The following is a 22,548-nucleotide window of genomic DNA, read 5'->3' as shown; positions in this document are numbered from 1 at the left end:
TTAACAACAACAATAATAATAATAAATTATAAATAAATAAATAAAGATTACATGACCACTATCAGTCCCCCACTTCCGTCCCCAATCTGTCAGAGTTGAGTTGGTCCACAACAAGTACGCGCAAATGTGTCATTTTTTTTTACGGCTACAGAAAATGAATCAAAATGGACAGACGTCAATTGAGTGGTTTTGCAAAAAGAAAGTTAAAGAAAGCCAAGGATGCTAGACCTTTAGCTACAATTCAAAATGTTCCAGGGATCGAAAGTTTTTTAAAAACGAGTGAAGAATGAGCTCAGGACGACAATGACACAGAAGCGATTGACTGCACTCTCCCTGTTTACCATTGAAGTAAAAGTTAAAACATTACCGTCTACAACCGCAAGAGGGCGATCTATGCTGCTCAGTCTGCCTGTAGTCTAGCACTGAAAAAATAGAGCGCCCTCTCGCGGCTGTAGACGGTAATGCTTTCTCTTGGTTCTTGGTTCTAAATAAATGCGACTTATAGTCCAGTGCAACTTATGTTTTTTTTCCTTGTCATGACGTATTTTTGGACTGATGCGACTTATATGACTTATAGTCCGAAAAATACAGTAGTTGGACAAGTTAATAAATTACAATTTGAGAAATCACCTTAATTATGTCTGGGGGGGGGGGGGCTTTTGAGGTATAGTGAGGTACAGTGAGGTATACACCACACTGTCTTAATACGGCCCTGCACCCGGTTTATTCATGTTCTATTATTTTGTTCTAATGAGGAAAACTGTGTGTCTGTGTATATTTATTCTTACTAGAGTTGTCCAGGCGGTCAACACTCTTCCACCCAGGAAGTGATGATGCTCTGGACTCCCTCCTGAGTGAAGAGTAGTTCTGGAAAGCTGTCTCTACTTCAGTGCTGTCCGGGAACCCTGGGGCCATGCCCACCTCAGGGCCCTTCTCTGGAGAATCGTCACTTGTCAAAGAGAATGCTGATCTTGACTTCTAAACACATGTCCACCAACCAACATGTACAACATCAGTCATTTAAAATGATCGAAACTGTGAACCAATAATTCAAACCTATAACCAATAAAAAAATGTTTTATTAAAATTAAAACAAATAATAATAATAATAAAAATAATTTATAATATATTATTACGTTATTGTAAGATGAAAAAAAATGTTATTTTATAACATTATTTATAAATTGACATTTGATATATATATATATATATATATATATATAATTTATTTATTTTTTTTCTGAAGAAAGATAAACGTTTAGTGATGAAAGCCACAATTTAAAATGTCATGCATGAATATTTACTGTGTAATCCACTTTTTTGTAGAGGATGGTCAAAATGGCAAATTCAGGGGGCTAAAAATGACTTAAGAAAGATGTCAGCATCACAATGTTACTTTTTCAAAGAGATTGGTAGGTCTATTAGTAAAATCTGTTGACTTTAGCAATCATTTGCTGCATTATGTGCTAATGGTGACCATTCAAAAAGGGGAAAAGAGCGGTTTTCAATTTTTCTCTCCAAAGTTTGCAGGTGCCTGTAACTCAACAAGTATTAAAGATATCTTAATGCCCTTTTAGATTTATATTCTATATTGTTAAGTTCCAGTGATATTGGAATTTCAATCTGGCTCCTGTAGTAAATAATTTTCTTTCTTTTTTTTTTACACATTTTTAGTGGTGAAAAAACAAATTTGGATCAATTGGCAAAAATATGCCTTTTAAATATTCCTTTTAAAGAGGAATGTCTGAAAGAACAAATAATGTTGAAACTAGAAGTTTATCTTGTTTCCTTCTGTCAAAAAAACTGCATTGGACATAGCTATCCGAGTGCCATAAATATTCTTTTTCCAAAGTTTGCATGCCTATAACTAGAGTAATTTTAAAGATATCACAATATGATTTTAGATTCTAGTACCTAATAAACTTTTCTTTTGGAATCTGTATTTCCAAGGGCTTACATCATTCAATCCCAAAGATAGATGGGGGTCTAAATGAGGCTCCAGATTGTTGAATATTACCCAATTTCAGTGGCCAAAAACCACATGTTGGTCACTTTGTATACAGACTATACTCATTAAATTTAAAGAACAATATATGAAGAATAAATAATGCTGAAATTAGAATTGTATCTTGTTTCTGTCTATCAAAACAATATGTATAAATCATACTGCCAGAGTGCTAAAAATGCACTGAAATGGACCAGCTGAGGCACATTACCTTTCTTTCAGTAGTCTATTCATAAGATTCTATATTTGAATCAGTCTCAGCGATATTTTGAAGAAGGGATTTTGTTCATTTTAACAGCTTCTGAAGCTACCAAGAGTTCAGATATCTGTACATGCTTGAAACAAGTCCCATGCCTCCTTGGGGAAAGTGTCTGCTTTTGCCACACATTGCATTCACATCAATAAACCCAAATTTTCTTCATCAGATTAAGTAGTTTCTATTGCTAAAGGACATATTTGGGAGAATCACTGATAGTAGGCTACCTCAAACATTTAAGATCATTCACTTGGAATATTTAACACTGGGTAATTCTAAACCCCAGGTAAACGGGATCCTAAGTAATAATATTTCAGATTTCACACTGTTCATAATTTACATAGAGATAACAATTAATCCTGGTCATTCATAATATCATTCATAAAGATATTCTGCTTTAAATAAAACTAGATAAAAAAGTTTGTCAAGACAAACTTTAGGATGGCTTGAGGAACCCTAACCTGAAAGTTTAAAGCATCTGTAAAAGCTTGAAGTTTGAAAATGCAGATACATTTTAAAATGTGCATGTTGCTAGCATGTTGCTAATCATGTTTCTAGCATACATTTACACACACACACACACACACACACACACACACACACACACACACACACACACACACACACACACACACACACACACACGTTTGTTTTTGTAGAAAGTGGGGACATCCCATAGGCCTAATGGTTTTTATACTGTACAAACTTCACCAACCCTACACCTAACACTAACCCTCACATAAAACTTTGTGCATTTTTTATTTCTCAAAAAAAAAAAAAGCTCATTCTGTATGATTTATAAGCATTTTGAAGAATGGGGAAATGGGTTATGGCCTCATAAGTCACCCTTTCCTTGTAATACCTGTGTCATACCCATGTCATTATACAGAGTTGTGTCTTGATATGTCACAAAAACAAGAGCACACAAACACACACACACACACACACACACACACACACACACACACACACACACACACACACACACATATATGTATAGCATACAGGATGTTATTAGCATGTTACCTAATAAGTATCAGCTGTATGTGACCAACATTTGGTTCTCTTACGAGAGCTCTCTCGTACTGCGTCTTAGCTAAGATGCTACGGGAAAAGTCTCTCTTCACGAAATACTGAAGCAAAAAATTATCCTTAATTTTGTATTTTTGTAAAGCGCATTTGCAGCAGTACACAGCCATAGGCGAGACGGCTCGTTCGCTCATTGGCTTGTTCTGCGGCAACTGCACAGCCTATCAAGCGCTTCGCACCCTTCTTGCCACTTCCCGCCGAAACGGGTGTGGCCCAACCTATAAAAGGAGCTCGAAAAGGCTGACTCACCTGATTTTCATCTCTTCAGCGAAGCTCACGCATCGCTGGATCACGGAGGAAGCAAGCGCCGTCTGAGAGGCATATCAGCGGGACGAGCCATTCTGAAACTGCTGGCCTTCGCCGCCTTCCACTGCCGTACCTGCAGCGCTGTCCGGCGCCTATATCTTTTCAATTCTGTTATATCCAACTGTTCTTATGTGTGTGTGTGTACTCGTAAAAGAGCTCGCGTCTTTTTTAAGATGCCTTCCTGCGGCTCGTCTGCTGGGCTTTAAGAAGCCCAGCAGACGAGCTGACATAGAGAAGGAGCCGGGGCGAGTGCTCGCGTTGGCCGCGACGTGTCTCGGCCGCGAGTGGTCTGCACCAGCGCCCCCACTCTCGTTCCCGGCTGGATGGTATGTTCCTTTTGGATGAGCGTACTTCTCAAAGCCCGCCTCATTTCTTCCTGAGCTTCACGAAGAGGTGGCGAAGGCTTGGAACGCTCCATATTCAGCGCGAACTCGTTCGTCTGTCTCACTAGCATTCTCCACACTGGATGATGCTAAAAACAGGAACTACCAGTCACTTCCGCCGGGGGAACAGGCGATAGCGACACACCAAAAGCGGTGTTGCCATCTAAAGCCTGCTGTGTGACGCTGCGGCTGCACTACTCGCGATGGCTGCTTCATTGAAGCGCAGGTGTACGAGTTCCGCTGTGGCCGAGCTCTCACCTCAGCATTTTCTGCAACGCGCAAGCCTGCACAGTTGCCAGCTTGCCTGCACACAAAAGCCGTTATCACAACAGCTTCAGCAACGCAGCTCGAGATCCCCGTTCTCGCTCTACCGGCCGTTGCCCCGCGCCGCGGGGACCGCGGCAGAGGATTATGGTGAGGCCGGGAGCCTCGAAGCCATCCTAGGAAAGCCATCTATGCATGTTGCATGACGCTGCGTCTGCACTACACACGATGGATGCTTCATCGAAGCGCCGGTGTACGAGTTCCGCTGTGGCCGGGCTCTCACCTAAGTGCGCCGCTGTTTCAGTTCCAGAGATTGTGACTGTTTCAGCGTCTTTTGCAATGCGCAAGCCTGTACGGTTGCCCGCTTGCCTGCACACAAAAACCGTTATCACGGCTACCCAGATATTTCCCGAAAAAGGTGTAATTTCTGGTGTCCCGGCCACCGCCGATGGTGCTATAAATGTAGTGACGATGCCCACTGCTCAGTGCCCATCTCCACATATAAGCACAGCCCTTCACACAGGGCTCGCGCTCATAAAAGCGACTCAAGTCGATCACGCGCACTACATAGTAAACGTGCCCACTCCTCAGTGCCCACAATCACTATGTCACACTCGTCATGTGGTTTCTGTAAAAACGAAACCCGTGCACGTTCGTCCGGCCACGGCCGATGGTGCTATAAATGTAGTGACGATGCCCACTCCTCAGTGCCCATCTCCACATGTAAGCACAGCCCTGCACGCAGGGCCCGCGCCCATAAAAGCGACTCAAGTCGATCACGCGCACTACATAGTAAACGTGCCCACTCCTCAGTGCCCACAATCACTATGTCACACGCGTCATGTGGTTTCTGTAAAAACGAAACCCGTGTACGTTCGTCCGGCCACGGCCGATGGTGCTATAAATGCAGTGACGATGCCCACTCCTCAGTGCCCATCTCCACATGTAAGCACAGCCCTGCACACAGGGCTCGCGCACATAAGATCGACACAGATCGGTCGAGCGCGCCGCATAGTAAACGTGCCCACTCCCCAGTGCCCACATATACTATGTCACATACGGCGCGTGGCTTCTGTAAAAATGAGGCCCGTGCACGTACGCTCTGCACAGGCAGACAGCGAGTTGAAAGTGGTAAATGTGCACATATGCAGCCCACAGTTACTCGCAGACATATCGAGTCCCACGGGACCTGCTCAGCCTTCCCCCAGTCGGTTAAGCGCCGGGACGGGGTCGAGGAGGAGCAATCTGCCCGCTGTGATCAGCGCGCTCCCCGCCTCAAATGCGCAGCACACCCGAGCGCCGCCGTTGCCCAGTCAACAGAGCGTGCTTCGCATCCAGCCCTTAGCCATTCATGCAGATGCATGGTCAGCACTTCCAGGGGTTTCGGATTGGGTGCTAGGCATTATAAAGAGAGGCTACTCGCTACAGTTTTTTTCGACGCGCATCGAAACTAGGGTCAAAACAGAAGTAGCACAAGTACTTCGGGCAGAAATATCAAAACTGTTGAGCAAAGGGGCTGTAGAGCCTGTGTCTCAAGCTCAAAGCGAGGGGGGGCTGTACAGCAGATACTTTCTGGTGCCCAAGAGAGACGGGGGTCTCAGGCCCATACTGGATCTAAGACAGCTGAACAAGGCATTGATGCTTACGACCAGGAAGCTCCTCGCGCAGATTCGCAGAGGGGACTGGTTCATGTCAATAGATCTGAAGGACGCGTATTTTCAAATACAGATAGCGTCAAACCACAGGCGATATTTGAGATTCGCCTTCGAGGGCCAGGCATACCAGTTTACAGTCCTGCCGTTCGGCTTGTCCGTGGCTCCTCCTCGTTTACGAGGTGCATGGATGCAGCGGTCGCTCCTCTCAGACTCAGAGGCATGCGAGTGCTGAATTATTTGGACGACTGGCTGGTTCTGGCCCGATCACGAGCGGAGCTCGTGGACCACAGGGCCGTTTTACTCGATCACCTCGAGAAGCTCGGCCTCAGTGTCAATTGGGCGAAGAGTTCGCTGAACCCCAGTCAAACGATTCTGTTTCTGGGTATAGTTCTGAACTCGTGTTCCATGACGGTGCGGCTGTCACCACAGCACGTGATGGGCATTCAGCGCGCAGCAAGTTCTTTCCGCTGCGGCGCGACCGTGTCGCTCAAACACTGTCAGAAGATGCTGAGCCTCATGGCCTCAGCATCTCCGGCTCTGCAGCTGGGCCTGCTCCGCATGCGCCCCCTGCAGTTCTGGCTGAAGACGCGGGTGCCGCGCAGAGCGTGGGCGTCTGGCCGGCTGCATCTCAAGGTCAATCAGAGCTGTGTCACAGCTCTGGCACCTTGGACAGCGAACGGCTGGTACCGATCAGGTGTAAGCCTGGGGACTTCCCCGAATGTGAAGATGGTGTCGATGGACGCCTCCACTTCGGGATGGGGAGCGCTCCTCGAGGGCAGACCGTCCTTTGGCCTAGGGTCAGAACGGGGAAAGCTCCATCATATCAACTGTCTGGAAATGTTGGCAGTGGAGAACGCGCTGATGCGCTTTTGTCCCCAAATCAAGGATCACCACGTCTTAGTCCGTTCGGACAACATGTCTGTGGTGTCCTACATAAATCGCCAGGGCGGTCTCGGGTCCCGAAACCTGTACAGGCTAGCAGAACGCCTCCTGGTTTGGGCTCAGCGCAACTTGCGTTCGCTGAGGGCAGTGCATGTGCCTGGGTTACAGAATCTGGGTCCAGACAGGCTGTCCAGAGGCAATGTTCCTACTGGCGAATGGTCTCTACACCCGCAAACAGTCCGGCTGTTGTGGGAGAGATTTGGCAGAGCGGAGGTGGACCTCTTCGCGTCCCACGAAAACGCTCACTGCCTTGCGTTCTTTTCCAAGAACGAAAGCGCGCTGTCACGGGAATGGCCGTGCTGCCTGCTTTATGCTTTCCCTCCCGTCTCCCTCCTTCTGCAGGTGATAGAACGGGTGAGAGAAACGAGATGTTCAATACTGCTTGTAGCACCTCTTTGGAAGAACCAACCATGGTTCCCAGATTTAATGCAGTTAGCAGATGTTGCCCTGTGGCCAGTACCGTTGAGGAGGGACCTCCTCTCGCAGGGCGTTTTCTGAAACAGCGCTCGGTCAGTCAATAGGAAGGAATGATTTGGTCATCCGGTTCCTCAGAGGAGCTAGGAGGCTGAATCCTCCCAGACCTCCGTCAGTCCCTATGTGGGACCTCGCGGCGGTTTTGGAGGCCATGAAGGGTCCCCCTTTTGAGCCTATCCAATCGTTTAGCCTTCAGCATCTGTCGTTCAAGACAGTATTCTTGTTGGCTCTCGCTTCGGTGAAGCGTGTGGGTGATTTGCACGTGCTCTCGGTGAGCCAGTCGTGCTTGGAGTTTGGGCCTAATGATTTGAGGGTCATACTCAAACCTAGGCACGGTTATGTGCCGGAATCCCTCAACACGCTGTTTCGGGCTCAGGTTATTGCCCTGTCTGCCCTGCCGGTGTCAGGAGAGGATAGAGACTTGAGTCTTCTTTGCCCTGTCAGGGTTTTAAGAGCTTATGTGTCTCGCTCTGCTGCCTTTCGGCAGACGGAGCAGCTGTTTGTCTCGTTCGGTGGACGTTCCAAGGGAATGGCTGTTTCGAGACAGACTCTATCCAGATGGATAGTTGACGCCATAGCGTTAGCTTACGCTTCCAGTGGCCTTCAGTGCCCGTTGGGCGTCAGAGCACACCCCACAAGAGGCGTCGCCTCGTCATGGGCGTGGTCTACTGGGATCTCCTTGCAGGATATATGTATGGCGGCAGGTTGGGCCTCGCCGTCTACATTTATCAGGTTCTATAACCTGGAGGTTCCCGCCTTGCAAGCAAGGCTGCTGTCGGTATAGTCGAATCAGGGCCCTGAGGGGAATTCTGAGTTCATGAGCGCTATGCGCTGCCGACTGTTATATGGGCAGTATTGCGTAAGACCCGCATTGCCACATTGGACAGGCCTGCCTCGGCTGTGTGATGTCATATTGCCGCATCTACGGATGCTGCTAGATATGGGACGGAGGGCTTTCCCCCTTTTCTGTCCTGGAATCTCTGTGAGTCCCTCAGGTGACGGTGCACTGTAAATCCTGGGCGTTGCTTCAGGTTTATTGGTGTGTGATCCCTGCGCGCACGGCGTTTTACATTGGGTTCCCGTAGCCTCTTAGCTAAGACGCAGTACGAGAGAGCTCTCGTAAGAGAACGTACTCGGTTACTAAACGTAACCTCGGTTCTCTCTAGAAGAGCGAACGAGTACTGCGTTCTCTGCCGTGCGCACGATTCACTCTGGTTCACTTCGGCGATGAAATAAATCAGGTGAGTCAGCCTTTTCGAGCTCCTTTTATAGGTTGGGCCACACCCGTTTCGGCGGGAAGTGGCAAGAAGGGCGCGAAGCGAACGAGCCGTCTCGCCTATGGCTGTGTACTGCTGCAAACGCGCTTTACAAAAATACAAAATTAAGGATAATTTTTTGCTTCAGTATTTCATGAAAAGAGACTTTTCCCGTAGCGTCTTAGCTAAGACGCAGTACTCGTTCGCTCTTCTAGAGAGAACCGAGGTTACGTTTAGTAACAGAGTACGTTTTCAAGCGCTGAAAATTGATAATATTCAATAATATAAAGCCTCATTGAGACCCCTCTATCTTTGGGACTGAATGATGCCTTGAAAATTATTTTTTCAAAAGAAAAGTTTAAGAACTAAAATCTAAAATCATATTATGATATCTTTAATACTTCTTGAGATATAGACAGGCAAACTTGGGAAAAAAAAGTATTTATGGCGCTCGGATAGTTAAGTTCAATGCAGTTGTTTTGACAGAAGGAAAAGAGATACATTTCTAGTTTCAACATTATTTGTTCTTCATAAATCCCTCTTTAAAAGAAAAGAAGTATAAAATTTCCACATATTGACCCACATTTGGTTTTTGACCACTGAAAATGTGTACAATTTAACAATCTACCCCAGGAGCCATACTGAGATCCCAATATCTTATAGAGCCTTAAAAATTTTGATTCCAAAAGAAAAGCTATCTGTACAATTAAAACTGAAAGTGTAATTTAAGTTATTTTCGGGGTTATCAGGAGAAAACTCATAACGCGTATATGCGTTAATCGTCTCCAGAGGGTTAAGACCCAATATCTAAAAGGGAATTAAGATATCTTTAATATTTGTTGAGTTACAGGCCTGCAAACATTGGAGAAAAAACTGGAAAAGTCCTCTTTGCCCATTTTTGAAAGGTCACCATTGGCACATAATGCAACAATGATTAATAAATTGTTCTAATAGACCTACCAATCTCTGTTTAAAAGTAACATTATGATGCTGCCATCTTTCTGAAGTTAATATTAGTCCCCTGGAATTTGGCTCTGAATTTCCAGTTTCTGAAATTTGGTTCATTTGACACAAATTGACCCGACAGTATTTTACAATAGTGTACATACACAGAGTTACTCAAAAATAGTAATTACCTGTAGTAATTATGTGATAATCATTATGTTATCATTTACACATTTCTGACAGTTTTCTGCACAAACTGATCTTTTATGCACAATTTGCATTTGGTTGTAGTTAAAAGTTTGTAGCTGTAGGAATCAAGCAGGTTGCATTAAATAAGTTTCACCAGCAGGAGGTGCTATTGACTTGCATTTATACCTAACTGACTTACTGTGATTTCCCATTAGAATTTTCAATACTGCAGCTATACTAAACATCACTAATATGTGTGTGATTATTGACAAATAAGCTTTTATCAGTATTCTTCTCTCTTATAGAATGGCAAATTGCTTTTCGTAGATTATTTTTAACACTCTTTTTGCATGCTGCAGAAGAAGAAATTGTGTATGTTACAGATGAGGTCAGGAATATCAAACAAGCACTGAAAAACACATAAATATTGTATTTTAGGTGCATGTTAAGGTAGCTTAACATAACCCACTTACCCACAGCGGATAGGAGCTGGTACTGTCGGTCTGTGCTACTGCGCCATGCTGAGAGGTGGAGTGTGAATGCTGCGTTGTGTGTGTGTTTTGTGTTGAGGTAGGGGAAGGAAGCTCACTACTCTGAGGCCATACAAACTCATACTCAGCCTGAATTTCAGACTGTTTTCCCCTCTGAATGATCTAGAGAGAAAGACATAGAAAAAGGAGAAAAACAGAGAGCTGCATGGGTAAGAGCTGCATTCTGATTCACAACCAGACTATATACGGATATCATATCCAAACTATATGGTGTAGTATGCAAGATTATGACTAGTGTGACTGAAACCATACCATTGTGCATTGAAAATACTGTAGCATGCCAAATGTCTACAGATATATTATCAAAGCTTTTGGGCTAATTTTCACCTTCATTTTTTTTGTGCTATAGTGGAGGTTGTGACAAGATAAAGTTGATGTGTCAAGGAATTTGAGTTATACTGCCACAGGATACTGAAATGTATGAACACATAAGGAAATTATTCACTAGATAATTTTCATCACCTAAGAATTACATGAGTGAATCTTCAGTGAAGAACATAACCAGTACATATTTCACCACAATAAGAAAGAATTTGGAAATTGTGTTCTACTTAATGAAAATAAAGCTATTATAAGTTATTTCTTTCTTTTTTCTTTTTTTTCTTTTGAGGTTTTAAAATGCTAAATCCTGAATCTGAATGTAAAACCAATGGTATGCATTATATAAACTGCAATCATGGTAGTATGTTTTTTATTGCCTATATATGAAAACATCACGGTATTATATAAAAATGTATGTAACCTTATGTTTCTTTAAAATTCTTAATAAATCAAGGTCACATGTACCACCGTTCAAAAGTTTAGGGTCAGTAAGAGATTTCATAACCTTTATTTGATAAAATATACTGCACATGATCCTTGAGAAATCATTTGAATATTATGATTTGCATTTCTTTTCTTTTTTTTGTTTGTTTGGCTTTTTTGTGGAAGCTGTGATACAATTTTCATGTTTCCTTGATAAAAAGACAGCTGAAGAGAAAAGCAAGTTAAAAAAAAGCAAATCTTTTGTAGCATAATACTGACAATATCTTTGCTGTCAATTTCAATCAGTGTAATGTGCCCTTGCAATAAAAAAGTATTAATTTCATTAAAAAAAAAAATATCTTACTGACCCTCATACATTTGATTTGAAAGGTATATATGTTATTTTTGTTATTATTATTATTGGTGAATTTTGACCTGAACATTATTTTTGAAAGATTCCTCCTCCATCTGTTAGTATCAAGCAGAGTTATGTGAATTGGGATGCAGTTACAGTTAATTTAAATTACATTATAATTAAAAATTATAATATACATTACAAATATACATATACATATGCAATGTATTTCTCTCTGTAACAGGAAAAAGTCTTACTTTTTGAACAATTGTTGTGGCAAGTTCCTCTATAAGTTCTTCCTTGTGGTCACGCAAATAGCGAGCCTCATTCTGTTTCTCCTGTCATATAAAAGAGAAAGAGAGGCAGCCATGAGAGAGAAAAGTGCAACTGCAGTAAGATATTCATGGAACATGAGTAATGGTCAAAACTGAGAGATGGATGAGTCAACGGCATATAAAATCTGCAAAATAAAGTGATATTTATATGCAGGAGCCTTATATGGGTGCTCAGAAGAACAGATGAATGTAAGCATGAAAGCTTGATGGATAAGTGGATACTTGGATGGTTGGATGAAGGATGAACTGATGGTTGAATGGATGATATATAAAGAGGAGTCTCTAACCAGACTGTCTCTGTAGCTCTCAGCTTTAGCAATGGCTTCCTCTATCGCCTCTTCTGCCACACGTAGAGCAACGGTGAGCGTGTCTGCCATGCTGGGACCTGTTTGCACATATACACAGTTACAACTCTTTATCTTTTTAATGTCTATAAAACTAGATGCACCGTGAAAGCTACTTCTTTTCTCTGTGGGTGTGCATTTTGTGTTTGTGTGTGTCAAGTGTTAATCTTCATAGTAATGCATGCACTGTTCAAGTACAGCAAGTGATTAAAGTAAATGACCAATACTCATAGTCAAGAGCCCTTATTTCCTCATGCCAACAGGTAACTCAGTATAACACAGGACATACTGCCAAATTTCCCTGTGTGTCTTTATCTGTAGAGAACGAGTATTAAGTTTAGAGTTATGAAGGGAACATTTAAATATAGTCTTCTGTTGTCAGGCCTGATGCAAGTTTTGTGCACATTGAAAGGCACATGAATGGTTTCTATTCAGTAAATCTGACTGAATCCAGATGCTTTAAGCAGTTACAGACAGGTTTTGGGTTTCATAGAGATTAATTACCTTGTACTACATTGTTCACAAGATTAGGTTCAGTAACTTAAAAAAAAAAAAAAAAAAAATATTTTCATTCAGCAAGGATAAGTTGATTAAAAAGTGATAGTAGATACATTTAAATTTTACTATATATATATATATATATATATATATATATATATATATATATATATATATATATATATATATATATATATATACACACATTTCTTTCTATTAACCAAAAAATCTTGGAAAAACATGTATCATTATGCTACAAAAAATATTAATCTGCACAACTGATTTCAACATTGATAACAGTAATAAATATATTTTAGTCAGCAATATTAGAATGATTTCTTAAGGATCATGTGACACTGAAGACTGGAGTAACCCCAAACTTTTGAACAGTATTGTAAATGTGATGATCCACCTATTAGGTAAATAAGAAATAGAAATGACCAAGTCTCAACTGCCCATTTTTTGACAATAATTTTACTATTAAAACAACAACAAAATTATTGACTATACTATTTCTAGAACGTGTGAATATATCCCCCGTTGTATTCTACAGCAAAAAATAAACTAGTTTTATTTTGATTTGCCGAGTCCGTTACTAGCTTAAAGCCCATTATTATCGATAGTGTGGTTGCCTCTAATCTTGCTTACATTGCTCCATTCTTTTACTTACTGTTACTTGTTATAAATGGCGGATTTGTGTCTACCTCAGAGGACTGGTGAGGACATGTGCAAGCTGCACTCGGTGCATCTCGAGCTGAAGGCCGTGGAGAAGCAGGCCCAGCTGAAAGAGCGGAGAGCTATGCTGGAAACATCCTGGGCTGACACAAGTATACAGCGCGCTGCTAACAATCCCACCACCTCTACTTTGTGTTTTTCTCTGCACAGGCCCTGTCCCCCCAGGTGCAACAGCAGCAGAAGACGCGAGCCAATCCCCGGGTGAGGACCCCTCCTTCGAGATCTCCAACCGGAACCGCTTCACTCCTCTCCCCTCCCGTCCCCTCCGTGAGATGTAAAGCAACACTGTGATCGCTGGAGACTCCATGGTCCAGCATGTCCGTGCTACCCTTACTAAAGGTAAAGTGTACACTCACTGCTTCCCTGGCACTAGTGTTCACAATGTTTCTGCACATATACCAGAGATCCTAAAGGACAACAAGAGTGCAGGACAGGTTGAGCCGCACTCAGGGGTAAACAACATCAAGCTGCAGCAGACAGAGGTTCTGAGAGAGACTTCAGGAGCCTGATCAAGATGCTACGCAGCACATTGCAGCACATTGACGACAATCATTGTGTCAGTACTGTTTGCTTTAAACGAATTGTCATGGTGTAAAGAACAGAAACTGCTCTTTGTTAATAATTGGAATGTTTTCTGGGAGTGTCCTAGACTTTTTCGTGCTGATGGCCAACAGAGTGCTGAACCCCAGCAGAGCGAAACTCCTGTTGAGCAACATCTCCAGGATGCTACACTCCATATGACTAGCAAGCCAATTCTAAAATAACTGCATTGATACCTTTTGTTCTACACACTTAAACTATAAAAGTACTTGCATTGTCCAATCTAGAAAGGCTGAGTCTGTTCCCCGAAAAGTGAGGTCAAAATATAAATTTAATGCAGGATCTAGAAAAAATCTTATCGTGATTAAACTGGAAAAATTCTAAATAAATAAACCAAAACCAATTTTAAAACATGGGCTCCAAAAAATTAGATCACTCGCACCCAAAGCAGTAAATGTATATGAAATGATCACAGAGAGTAGTTCTGATGTCTGATGTAATAGTTCTGCTTGACTGAAACCTTGCTTAAACCAAATGACTATATTGGTTTAAAAGAAGCTACTCCACCAAGCTACTGTTATATGCATGAGCCCCGTCAGACTGGTCATGGTGGCGGTGTTGCAACAATATATACTGATAATCTCAATGTTACTCAGAAAACAGGATACAGGTTTAACTCATTCGAAATACTACTTACTGATACATTGTCAGATATCCAAAATAAATCTCTTCTATCTCTTTCTTTGGCTACTGTGTAATAAAGAGTATGCACAGCTATAGACAAAAATAAATAAATAAATAATTAAATTAAAAAACACCTGCCAGGGCTGAGCATATCCGCAAACTCATAAAAAAATCACCAAAACAATTCAAGGATTTTCTTTAGCATAGTGGCTAGATTAAATAATATTCAGATGTCTGTCTAATCAATTTAATCACTGATAACATAGATTGCATCAGAAATAGTATACTTTTTTTCTTTTTTATCGACAGCATTTTGTAATTTAGCTTTATTCATTCCACCCAAAGAAAAACTGCAGTGCTTTCCAACTATAGGACAGGAAGATCTAAATGAACTTATCACTGCATCTAAACCAGTAACATGTTTATTAGATCCTGTACCCACTAAATTAATGAAAGAGTTGAAACCTGTAGCAGAAGAACTGCTTCTGAAAATTATTAACTCGTTGGTGTATCTAGGTCACATCCCAAAACCATTCAAGCTGGCGGTTACTAAGCCTCTTATCAAGAAACCACAACTAGATCCTAGCGAACTGGCAAATTACATACCCATTTCAAATCTTCCATTTATGTCTAAATTTTTTGAAAAAGTTGCGTCTGCTCAATTGTGCTACTTCCTGAAAAAAAAAAAAAAATATATATCTATGAAGAATTTCAGTTGGGTTTCAGGCCCCATCATAGCACAGAAACTGCACTTGTTAAAATGTAAAATGACTTGCTTCTTGCGTCAGACCAAGGCTGCATCTCACTGCTAGTTTTACTTGACCTTAGTGCTGCATTCAACACTATAGATCATGATATATTTATAGATCGATTACAAAACTATACAGATATTCAAGGGCAGGATTTAAGATGGTTTAGATCCAACCTTTCTGATCGCTAATCACTTCGTCTTTTTAAATGGGGAATCATCTAAATTAAATCCAGAAAAGTATGGAGTGCCACAAGGATCTGTCCTAGGCCCTCTGCTATTTTCAATATACATGTTGACCCTTGGTAATATTATTAGAAAATACAGGATTAGTTTCCATTGTTATGCTGATGATATTCAACGATATATTTCAACAAGACCAAATTAAACTTCTAAATTATCTAAGCTAACAGAGTGTGTTTAAAATATAAAAGACTGGATGACCAATAATTTTCTCATATTAAATTCTGATAAGACTGAGATATTACTCACTGGACCAAAAACAGTACACATAATCTAGTTGGTTAAATTTGCATCTAGAAGGATGTACTGTTGTTTCCTCTACAATCAGAAACTTTGGTGTTATATTAGACAGCAAATTGTCTTTTGAAAATCATATTTCCCATGTTACAAAATCAGAATTCTTCCATCTAAGAAACATTGCCAAGTTACGGAACATGCTACCTGTTTCTGATGCAGAAATGCTAGTTCATGCATTCATGATCTCTAGACTGGACTATTGTAATGCACTGTTAAGTGGTTGTCCTGCATCTTCAATAAACAAGCTACAGGTAGTCCAAAATGCAGGTTCTAGAGTCCTTACCAGGTCAAGAAATATGATCATATTACCCCAGTTTTACATACTCTGCACTGGCTACCTATTAAGGTCCATATAAGTTACAAAATATCACTACTTACTTTTAAGACCCTAAATGGTTTAGCTCCTGCATACCTAACTAGTCTTCTATCCTGCTCCATAAGGTCGCAAAACTCCAGACTCTTGGTAGTCACTAGGATAGCCACTAAAAGAAGAAGAGCTTTTTCACATTTCACATTCATTTGCTTGGGTTGAACACATAATTTTTTGTTTAGTTGGAACAGCAGTTCAGCTAATTTTTCTCTATTACCTTCTCTGTTTCTGCCACGGGTTTGGCATCTAGATAATTGGGAATTACACAAACTTCATTCTGGATCCAGCCCCTACAAAGACCTGAGATGACCGAACATCTGAAAAGGGATGATGCCAACCCCCCAGAGGACCTCAGATGATGCCAACCCTCAGACAACAGCTACAATGGACATCAACTTGAGATAATCACCACTGATAAGATATTACTAAATATATTGTAGAATATTAAATTTTCTGTAAAGCTGCTTTGCAACAATTTGCATCGTGAAAAGCACTATACAAATAAACCTGAATTGAATTGAATATATTAACCCAGGAATACTAAGATTAAGGACTAAATCAAGGTAGTGAAAGCTTTATGTTGGTGTGGGTTTGAGAATCTGGCAGATTTAAAGTTATTTTATGGGTCTGAAATGTGAAAACATGTAGAAAGCAGAAGTATATTGATTTTTCATGTTACCTTCACTCTGCCTGTAGAGCGTGGAGTCACTGCCATCACAAACACTGCCATTATCATTACTGCCTTCATGAGCACTCACCTCTAAAAACACAAGAGAGATAGACATAAATCAAAGAAATCAAAACATTACAGACAAAATTGTGCTTAGTTTTATACATGGTTATGTGTATAATTATAACTCAAACTTAAATTAAAATGTAACTTAATTTTTAAATGTAATTTTAATTTAATTTAATTTAACTCAAACTTAGCATAATTTTGGTTTACAAATAAGGTGATATATTTTCTGAGAAACTGGAAATGTGAAGAATAAAATTTAGCAACATATTCAAAACACACGCACGCTTATCAAGCTAAATGAATACAGAATACAAAAATAAAATGTACATAATATATGAATCCACAAGGAAACTTTTGTCAGATAAAGTTGACTTATGATGACAGTTTTGTTCACAAATTATAGCTAATCAAAACTCAGTGACTCATTCAACTGCAAACATACATTAAAATAAAATAAAATAAAATAAGGAACCTTCTAGTCTGTGTGACTAAATTCATACATCATTGTTTCTACCTGGCCAGATGGTTACCTTTTCATTTTCTTTTTCAGCTGACTTCGAGAGAGTGCTAGCTCAATATCACCATGACAACAGCATAGAGAAAGAAACCACTGCATATTCTATCTGGCCTGTAACCACTACATGCAAGGCCAATGAAACACAGAGACAGAACACAGGTATCATATGTCATGTATCAGACAGAGACTGATATTTACTTCATGACTAGAGAGTAATTACCATTAGAAAGTTTTATATATATATATATATATATATATATATATATATATTATTTACAGACCCTGCACATGACATGCAGGAAAAATATTAGGCTAAATTGTGTGCACGATTTACTAATTCGTTCCCTCAATGTACTAAAACGTGCACACGATTACTATTGCGTTCCCTCTATTTACTATTTCGTTCACTCGATTTATAAATTGTGCACCCGATTTAGCAAACCGAGGGAATGCAATAGTAAATCGAGGGAACACAACAGTAATCGTGTGCACGTTTTAGTACATTGAGGGACCGAATTAGTAAATTGTGCGCACGTCATGTGCGGCGCTCCATAATTATTATTATTATTTATATTGTGTAAAATAAAATAATCATAACAAAAACAACACGAAATGGTAAATGAAGTTTTAAATAAATACTAATAAAATTTACTAAACATTCATATAACTGTATGCAACAGAAACTGACAATGACAGCAAAGCAGATCAGCTTGAGTTTGGCTCATAGCTTAGGGACTCTCACTCACACAGCAGGCCTATGTGAAATAGCTTTCAATTTAGAAACTCAGAATTCAAATGAGTTCATTTAGGAAATGACAGTTCATTTACGTGTACACAAGAACTGACACAGACCAGCATAGTACTCACACAGACTATCAGTTCTAATAATAGCTTTTCATTTGGCTGAAAGAAACACAGTGAAAATCTAGAAACAGAGAGTGTGCATCTGACAAACTGATAATGGCACAGTTTTACACTGTGACCAAAGGACAATGTTGACTTGAGTCACACATAAAGCATAAAAATAAACATGTGGAACCAATTCAAGGCACTTGCCCGTGTATCAGTGCACAGAACAGTCTTTGTTACTCTCTAATTTATAAGAACTCTCACATACTTTTTTAGAGTCACTGCACCTCGAAGACACTTCAGAGGCAGACAAATACGCATTCCCAACAAACCCAGCGACTCAGGGGTTAACAATAATGATAGTTTGATGACATGAAGGTGACATTATCTAGCTGGTACAAATGAGGTTAAAATTGCAAGAAAAATTTGTAATGGAAGCATGAATAAAATATGCCAATAAATTATGAAACTGTAAATAACTCTCACATTATATATTATATATCTCATATTATATTTAATAATATTTAATATATTCAGCTGGTTTCCAGTTATATGTGTGTATATAATAAACATGTTTTTTATTGTGCTGGTGAAAACTGTGTTGTAGTTACATCATTTGACAGTTAAAAATCTAACAATGATTTGTAACTTTTTTTAAGGTTGATTTTACATTTTCTAAAAATAAATGGATTTATAAATTATAAGTTCTATATATATACAGTATATATTTTTACAATAAAACCATGTTAAAAAGAAAAAGAAAAAAAAATGGTTTACATTATTCACCCATTATAACACTAATAAACAATTTCCTGTAAAAAATTGTAAATGGTTAAAAATGTATTATTAATTATGAATGTAATAAAATAATACACACATAGAAGTCTTCAGAAAATCAGAATGTAGGGTATGTATGCTATTCTGTCCTGATGTGTTTTAGAAAACAGCAAAAAAACACCAACTCACCTGTCAATTATACACTGTACTTAAACAAAGGTTTGCATAGTGGAAGAAAACTGCCTGATCACATCAGTTGCTTTAGTATCTTAATGTTTGGAATCTTTGTGTTCAGAAACCTTATCACATGAAGCTGTGTTACGATGCGGTGAACTATTATGATGTGAAGAACATCAAGGTTAATTCTGTAATATTCAAGAGGTGATGAATATGGATTTCACTGTCTGACAGATTAATTTATACACTCCAATGATGAATGCACAGCATCGCACACATGCTCTGGTCTCTTTTTAAATTCCATCTCATCACATCACTCTATGTATCTCTATGAGGCAGGCACAGCTTGTGTTGCTCAGAATTATTCAGTTGAATGAGTGTGACAGACAGAAAATCTTCCTACAGCTCCACCACTTCACATACACGTTCTTATACAACTAATGCACACCATAAAAAAAGATACTGTCAATACCAACACTTTCAATATTAAGAAGATTGATCCTCATAATTAAACAAATATTGATCCTCCATGTGTTTTTTTTCTTTACTGATGATTTAAACTATTTTACATGAAATTGCAGTGAACTGTTATGTATAGGTACCTTTTTGGAGTTGTTTTATGTGAGGGTTTAGTTACATCCAAAATTAGTGATATAAAGATAAGTGAGTGCTATGCTAACACTAATGCTACAATAGAAGAGATGCTGGGATGTTAGTCTCCCTATGCTAGCAGTGTTATAAATAACTGGCTTACACTATAGTATTACTAGCAGTCAAACTGATAAAAATGGCAATGGTGTAGCATAGTGTAAAATGAAATAATCCCCTTACCATCAGACTACACCCACATATACCTTTCATCTCTCTCCATCTCTTGCTATCAGAGAAAATAGGATTACTGCTGCTAGGCTTTCATTTGAAATGAGAAAAATACGGATTATCCAACATGAGTCAGTAAGCGTTCTGCGTACTACCAGCCCATTGAATGTGTGTGTATGTGGACAGTGACGTAATGACGGAGTAACTGCCTCCTTCTCATAAATGATCTGTCACTGCTTTTTATTTTCATTTGCACTCTGGTGCTCATGTTTATTTGTGTGTGTGCTCGTGTGCTTGTGTGTTGTGAGGGTTCACATACTTGTACAGGTTAATTTGTGTGGGAGAGTGAGTTTTTATTTATATACAGTCCCAGTCCCAGGTCAGCTATAGTTAGCCTGTAAGCGAATTAATGTGTGCTTGTGTGTGTCTTCAGGCTGTTTCTCTCTGTCCTTGAAAAACACAGATCAAATTAAATAAGAAACATCAATGTGATCTCACTGTAGGTCATGGCTGCAGCTGTTAAATGGGCTGTCTCTATAACGCACCCTAAGAGAGAGTAAAGAGAAATAGAAAGAATACAGCAGATGAAGAAATATTTATTTCATACATTTGTTTATAACATATATCACTTTGACATTTACAATAAAACTGCAATCTCACTAAACTGTAATTCCTTTAGGTGCATGATGGAAGAAGAAATCACAAACAAAGCCATCGACACATGAAATTAAATTAAACTGACAAAATAAAAATACGTAAAAAAATATGTAATATATTTATATGTAGTATATATATTGATAATAATATGAAATGTTTCTTGAGCACCAAATCAGCATATTAGAATGATTTCTGAAGGATCATGTTACATCAAAGACTGAAGTAATGGCTGCTGATAATTCAGCTTTTAATTGTAATATATTAAATTACAATACACGTTTTAAAATGTATGTACTATTTTACAATTTCATTCAGTATTATTTCACAATTTAATTTCATTCAGTTATCACGAACAATGCTATCAGCACATCAATATTTTTTAAGATTAAGATTAAATTTTTTTAATACTGCAAGAATGTATTTAACTGTCACACTACTGTGCTGGAAGGAACATGCAAAGAATAATCGAATGAGTCTTTATTAATCAAACACAGGGGTATATCCAACATGGAGAACAGAAGGAAGACACACGTACGTAACTTGTAGACTAGACAAAACTGAACTGAAAGGACTAGGGTTATAAAGGCAGGATAATAGGAGGAAACACAGGTGTATGGAATCAACTTATAATCAGGTGGGCAGCAGGTGGAGGAGTCCGAGGCGGAGATGGAGAGCCAAGATGAGGGAGACTCCGACCACGGCGATGTTGGAGGATGGCAGTCCCGCTTGGCTTGCACCACTTAGATGGTGGGCTGAGCGTGAGCAGAGGGGGCTGCCAGACGACAGCGGTGGAGGAGACAGGAGCAGGTAGGAGGGCAGGCATTTTGGAGGAGCAGCCATTGGAGGGCACATTCTAGGAGCTGGTACTGGAGGACACTTTCTAGGAGCAGGCACTGGAGAATTGAAAGCCCCCTCAGGGCTAGATGAAGAAAACAAGGATGATTGAGGGTTGGACAGGACCAGCGGAGACAACGGAGAAAGGAGTGGGGGCAGTTCAATTTCCAGTTCCGATTCCCAATCAATAAGATCCTCCTCCTCATTTTGGCCCTTTTGGCCCTCCATATTCAGCTCACCCTGTGCCGCGATGCAGGGGGCAGAGCTCTACTCTGCGCTAACACCGTCCCTGGTTCTCTCCCTTGCGGTGGACACTAGAGCCAGCTTTCGCACCTGGTCTGACGGGTAGGGCTCTGGCTCTCCGTCATCGGTGGGCTTGGGCTTATGCTCCATAGCGTGGGTAGATGGTGGGCTGGGCTCTGGGTCAGGAGTGGCACTGGTGATCTCAGACGACGGCGGACCTCGGATCTAAGCACTGTCATTCGAGTGCATTTTGCCGCCTTTGTGGAGTGGACACTGGCGAGAAATGGATCTCCGTGTCGTCTGGGTAGTTGGTGAGGCATGCCATGATCCATAACAGTCTGGTGTGTGCGCCAAGCAAATTCTACCCTTGCTCCAGCAGGAGAAGCAAGAATTTAGGGAGAAAGAGGGGATCCATGAAACACAACGAAAAGAAAAAGGACTGAGGAAAACACAAAGAAAACAAATGGGGGTAAACAGGCAATTTACAATGTTTTTTTTGGTTGGGTCTTCTGTCACATTACTGTGCATGAAGGAACACGGAGCAGAGAATAATCAAAAGAGTCTTTATTAATCCAACTCAGGGGTAAATCCAACATGAAGAACAGGAGGAAGACACACATGCGTATCTTGTAGATCCGACAAAACTGAACTTGAGTGACTAGGGTTATATAATGTTACACACAACACTTGAGTAATGGCTGCTGAAAATTCAGCTTTGCCAGGAAAAT

At 40.3% G+C, this 22,548-nt stretch overlaps 1 protein-coding gene across 3 annotated transcripts in view; it reads right to left on the bottom strand.

Annotated features, from left to right (window-relative positions):
* The window catches only part of myripb (myosin VIIA and Rab interacting protein b), a 331,699-nt gene that overhangs the window by 14,560 nt on the left and 294,591 nt on the right, over positions 1 to 22,548 (bottom strand). For 2 of the 3 annotated variants that reach the window (XM_059524403.1, XM_059524404.1), the window contains exons 5-9: positions 16,888 to 16,968; positions 12,037 to 12,134; positions 11,672 to 11,752; positions 10,238 to 10,417; positions 789 to 978 (exon numbers count right to left, since the gene is read on the bottom strand). In XM_059524403.1, coding sequence (XP_059380386.1) covers positions 789 to 978; positions 10,238 to 10,417; positions 11,672 to 11,752; positions 12,037 to 12,134; positions 16,888 to 16,968 — 630 coding nt within the window. Of the gene's footprint in view, positions 1 to 788; positions 979 to 10,237; positions 10,418 to 11,671; positions 11,753 to 12,036; positions 12,135 to 16,887; positions 16,969 to 22,548 lie in introns of those variants that run through there. The other variant, XM_059524405.1, reaches the window with a different exon arrangement.

The sequence above is a fragment of the Carassius carassius genome, chromosome 35 (assembly GCF_963082965.1).
Source record: "Carassius carassius chromosome 35, fCarCar2.1, whole genome shotgun sequence".
Lineage (NCBI taxonomy): Eukaryota > Metazoa > Chordata > Actinopteri > Cypriniformes > Cyprinidae > Carassius > Carassius carassius.
Note: the sequence above shows the minus strand (reverse complement) of the source record. Positions and strands in the feature narration are given on the sequence as shown.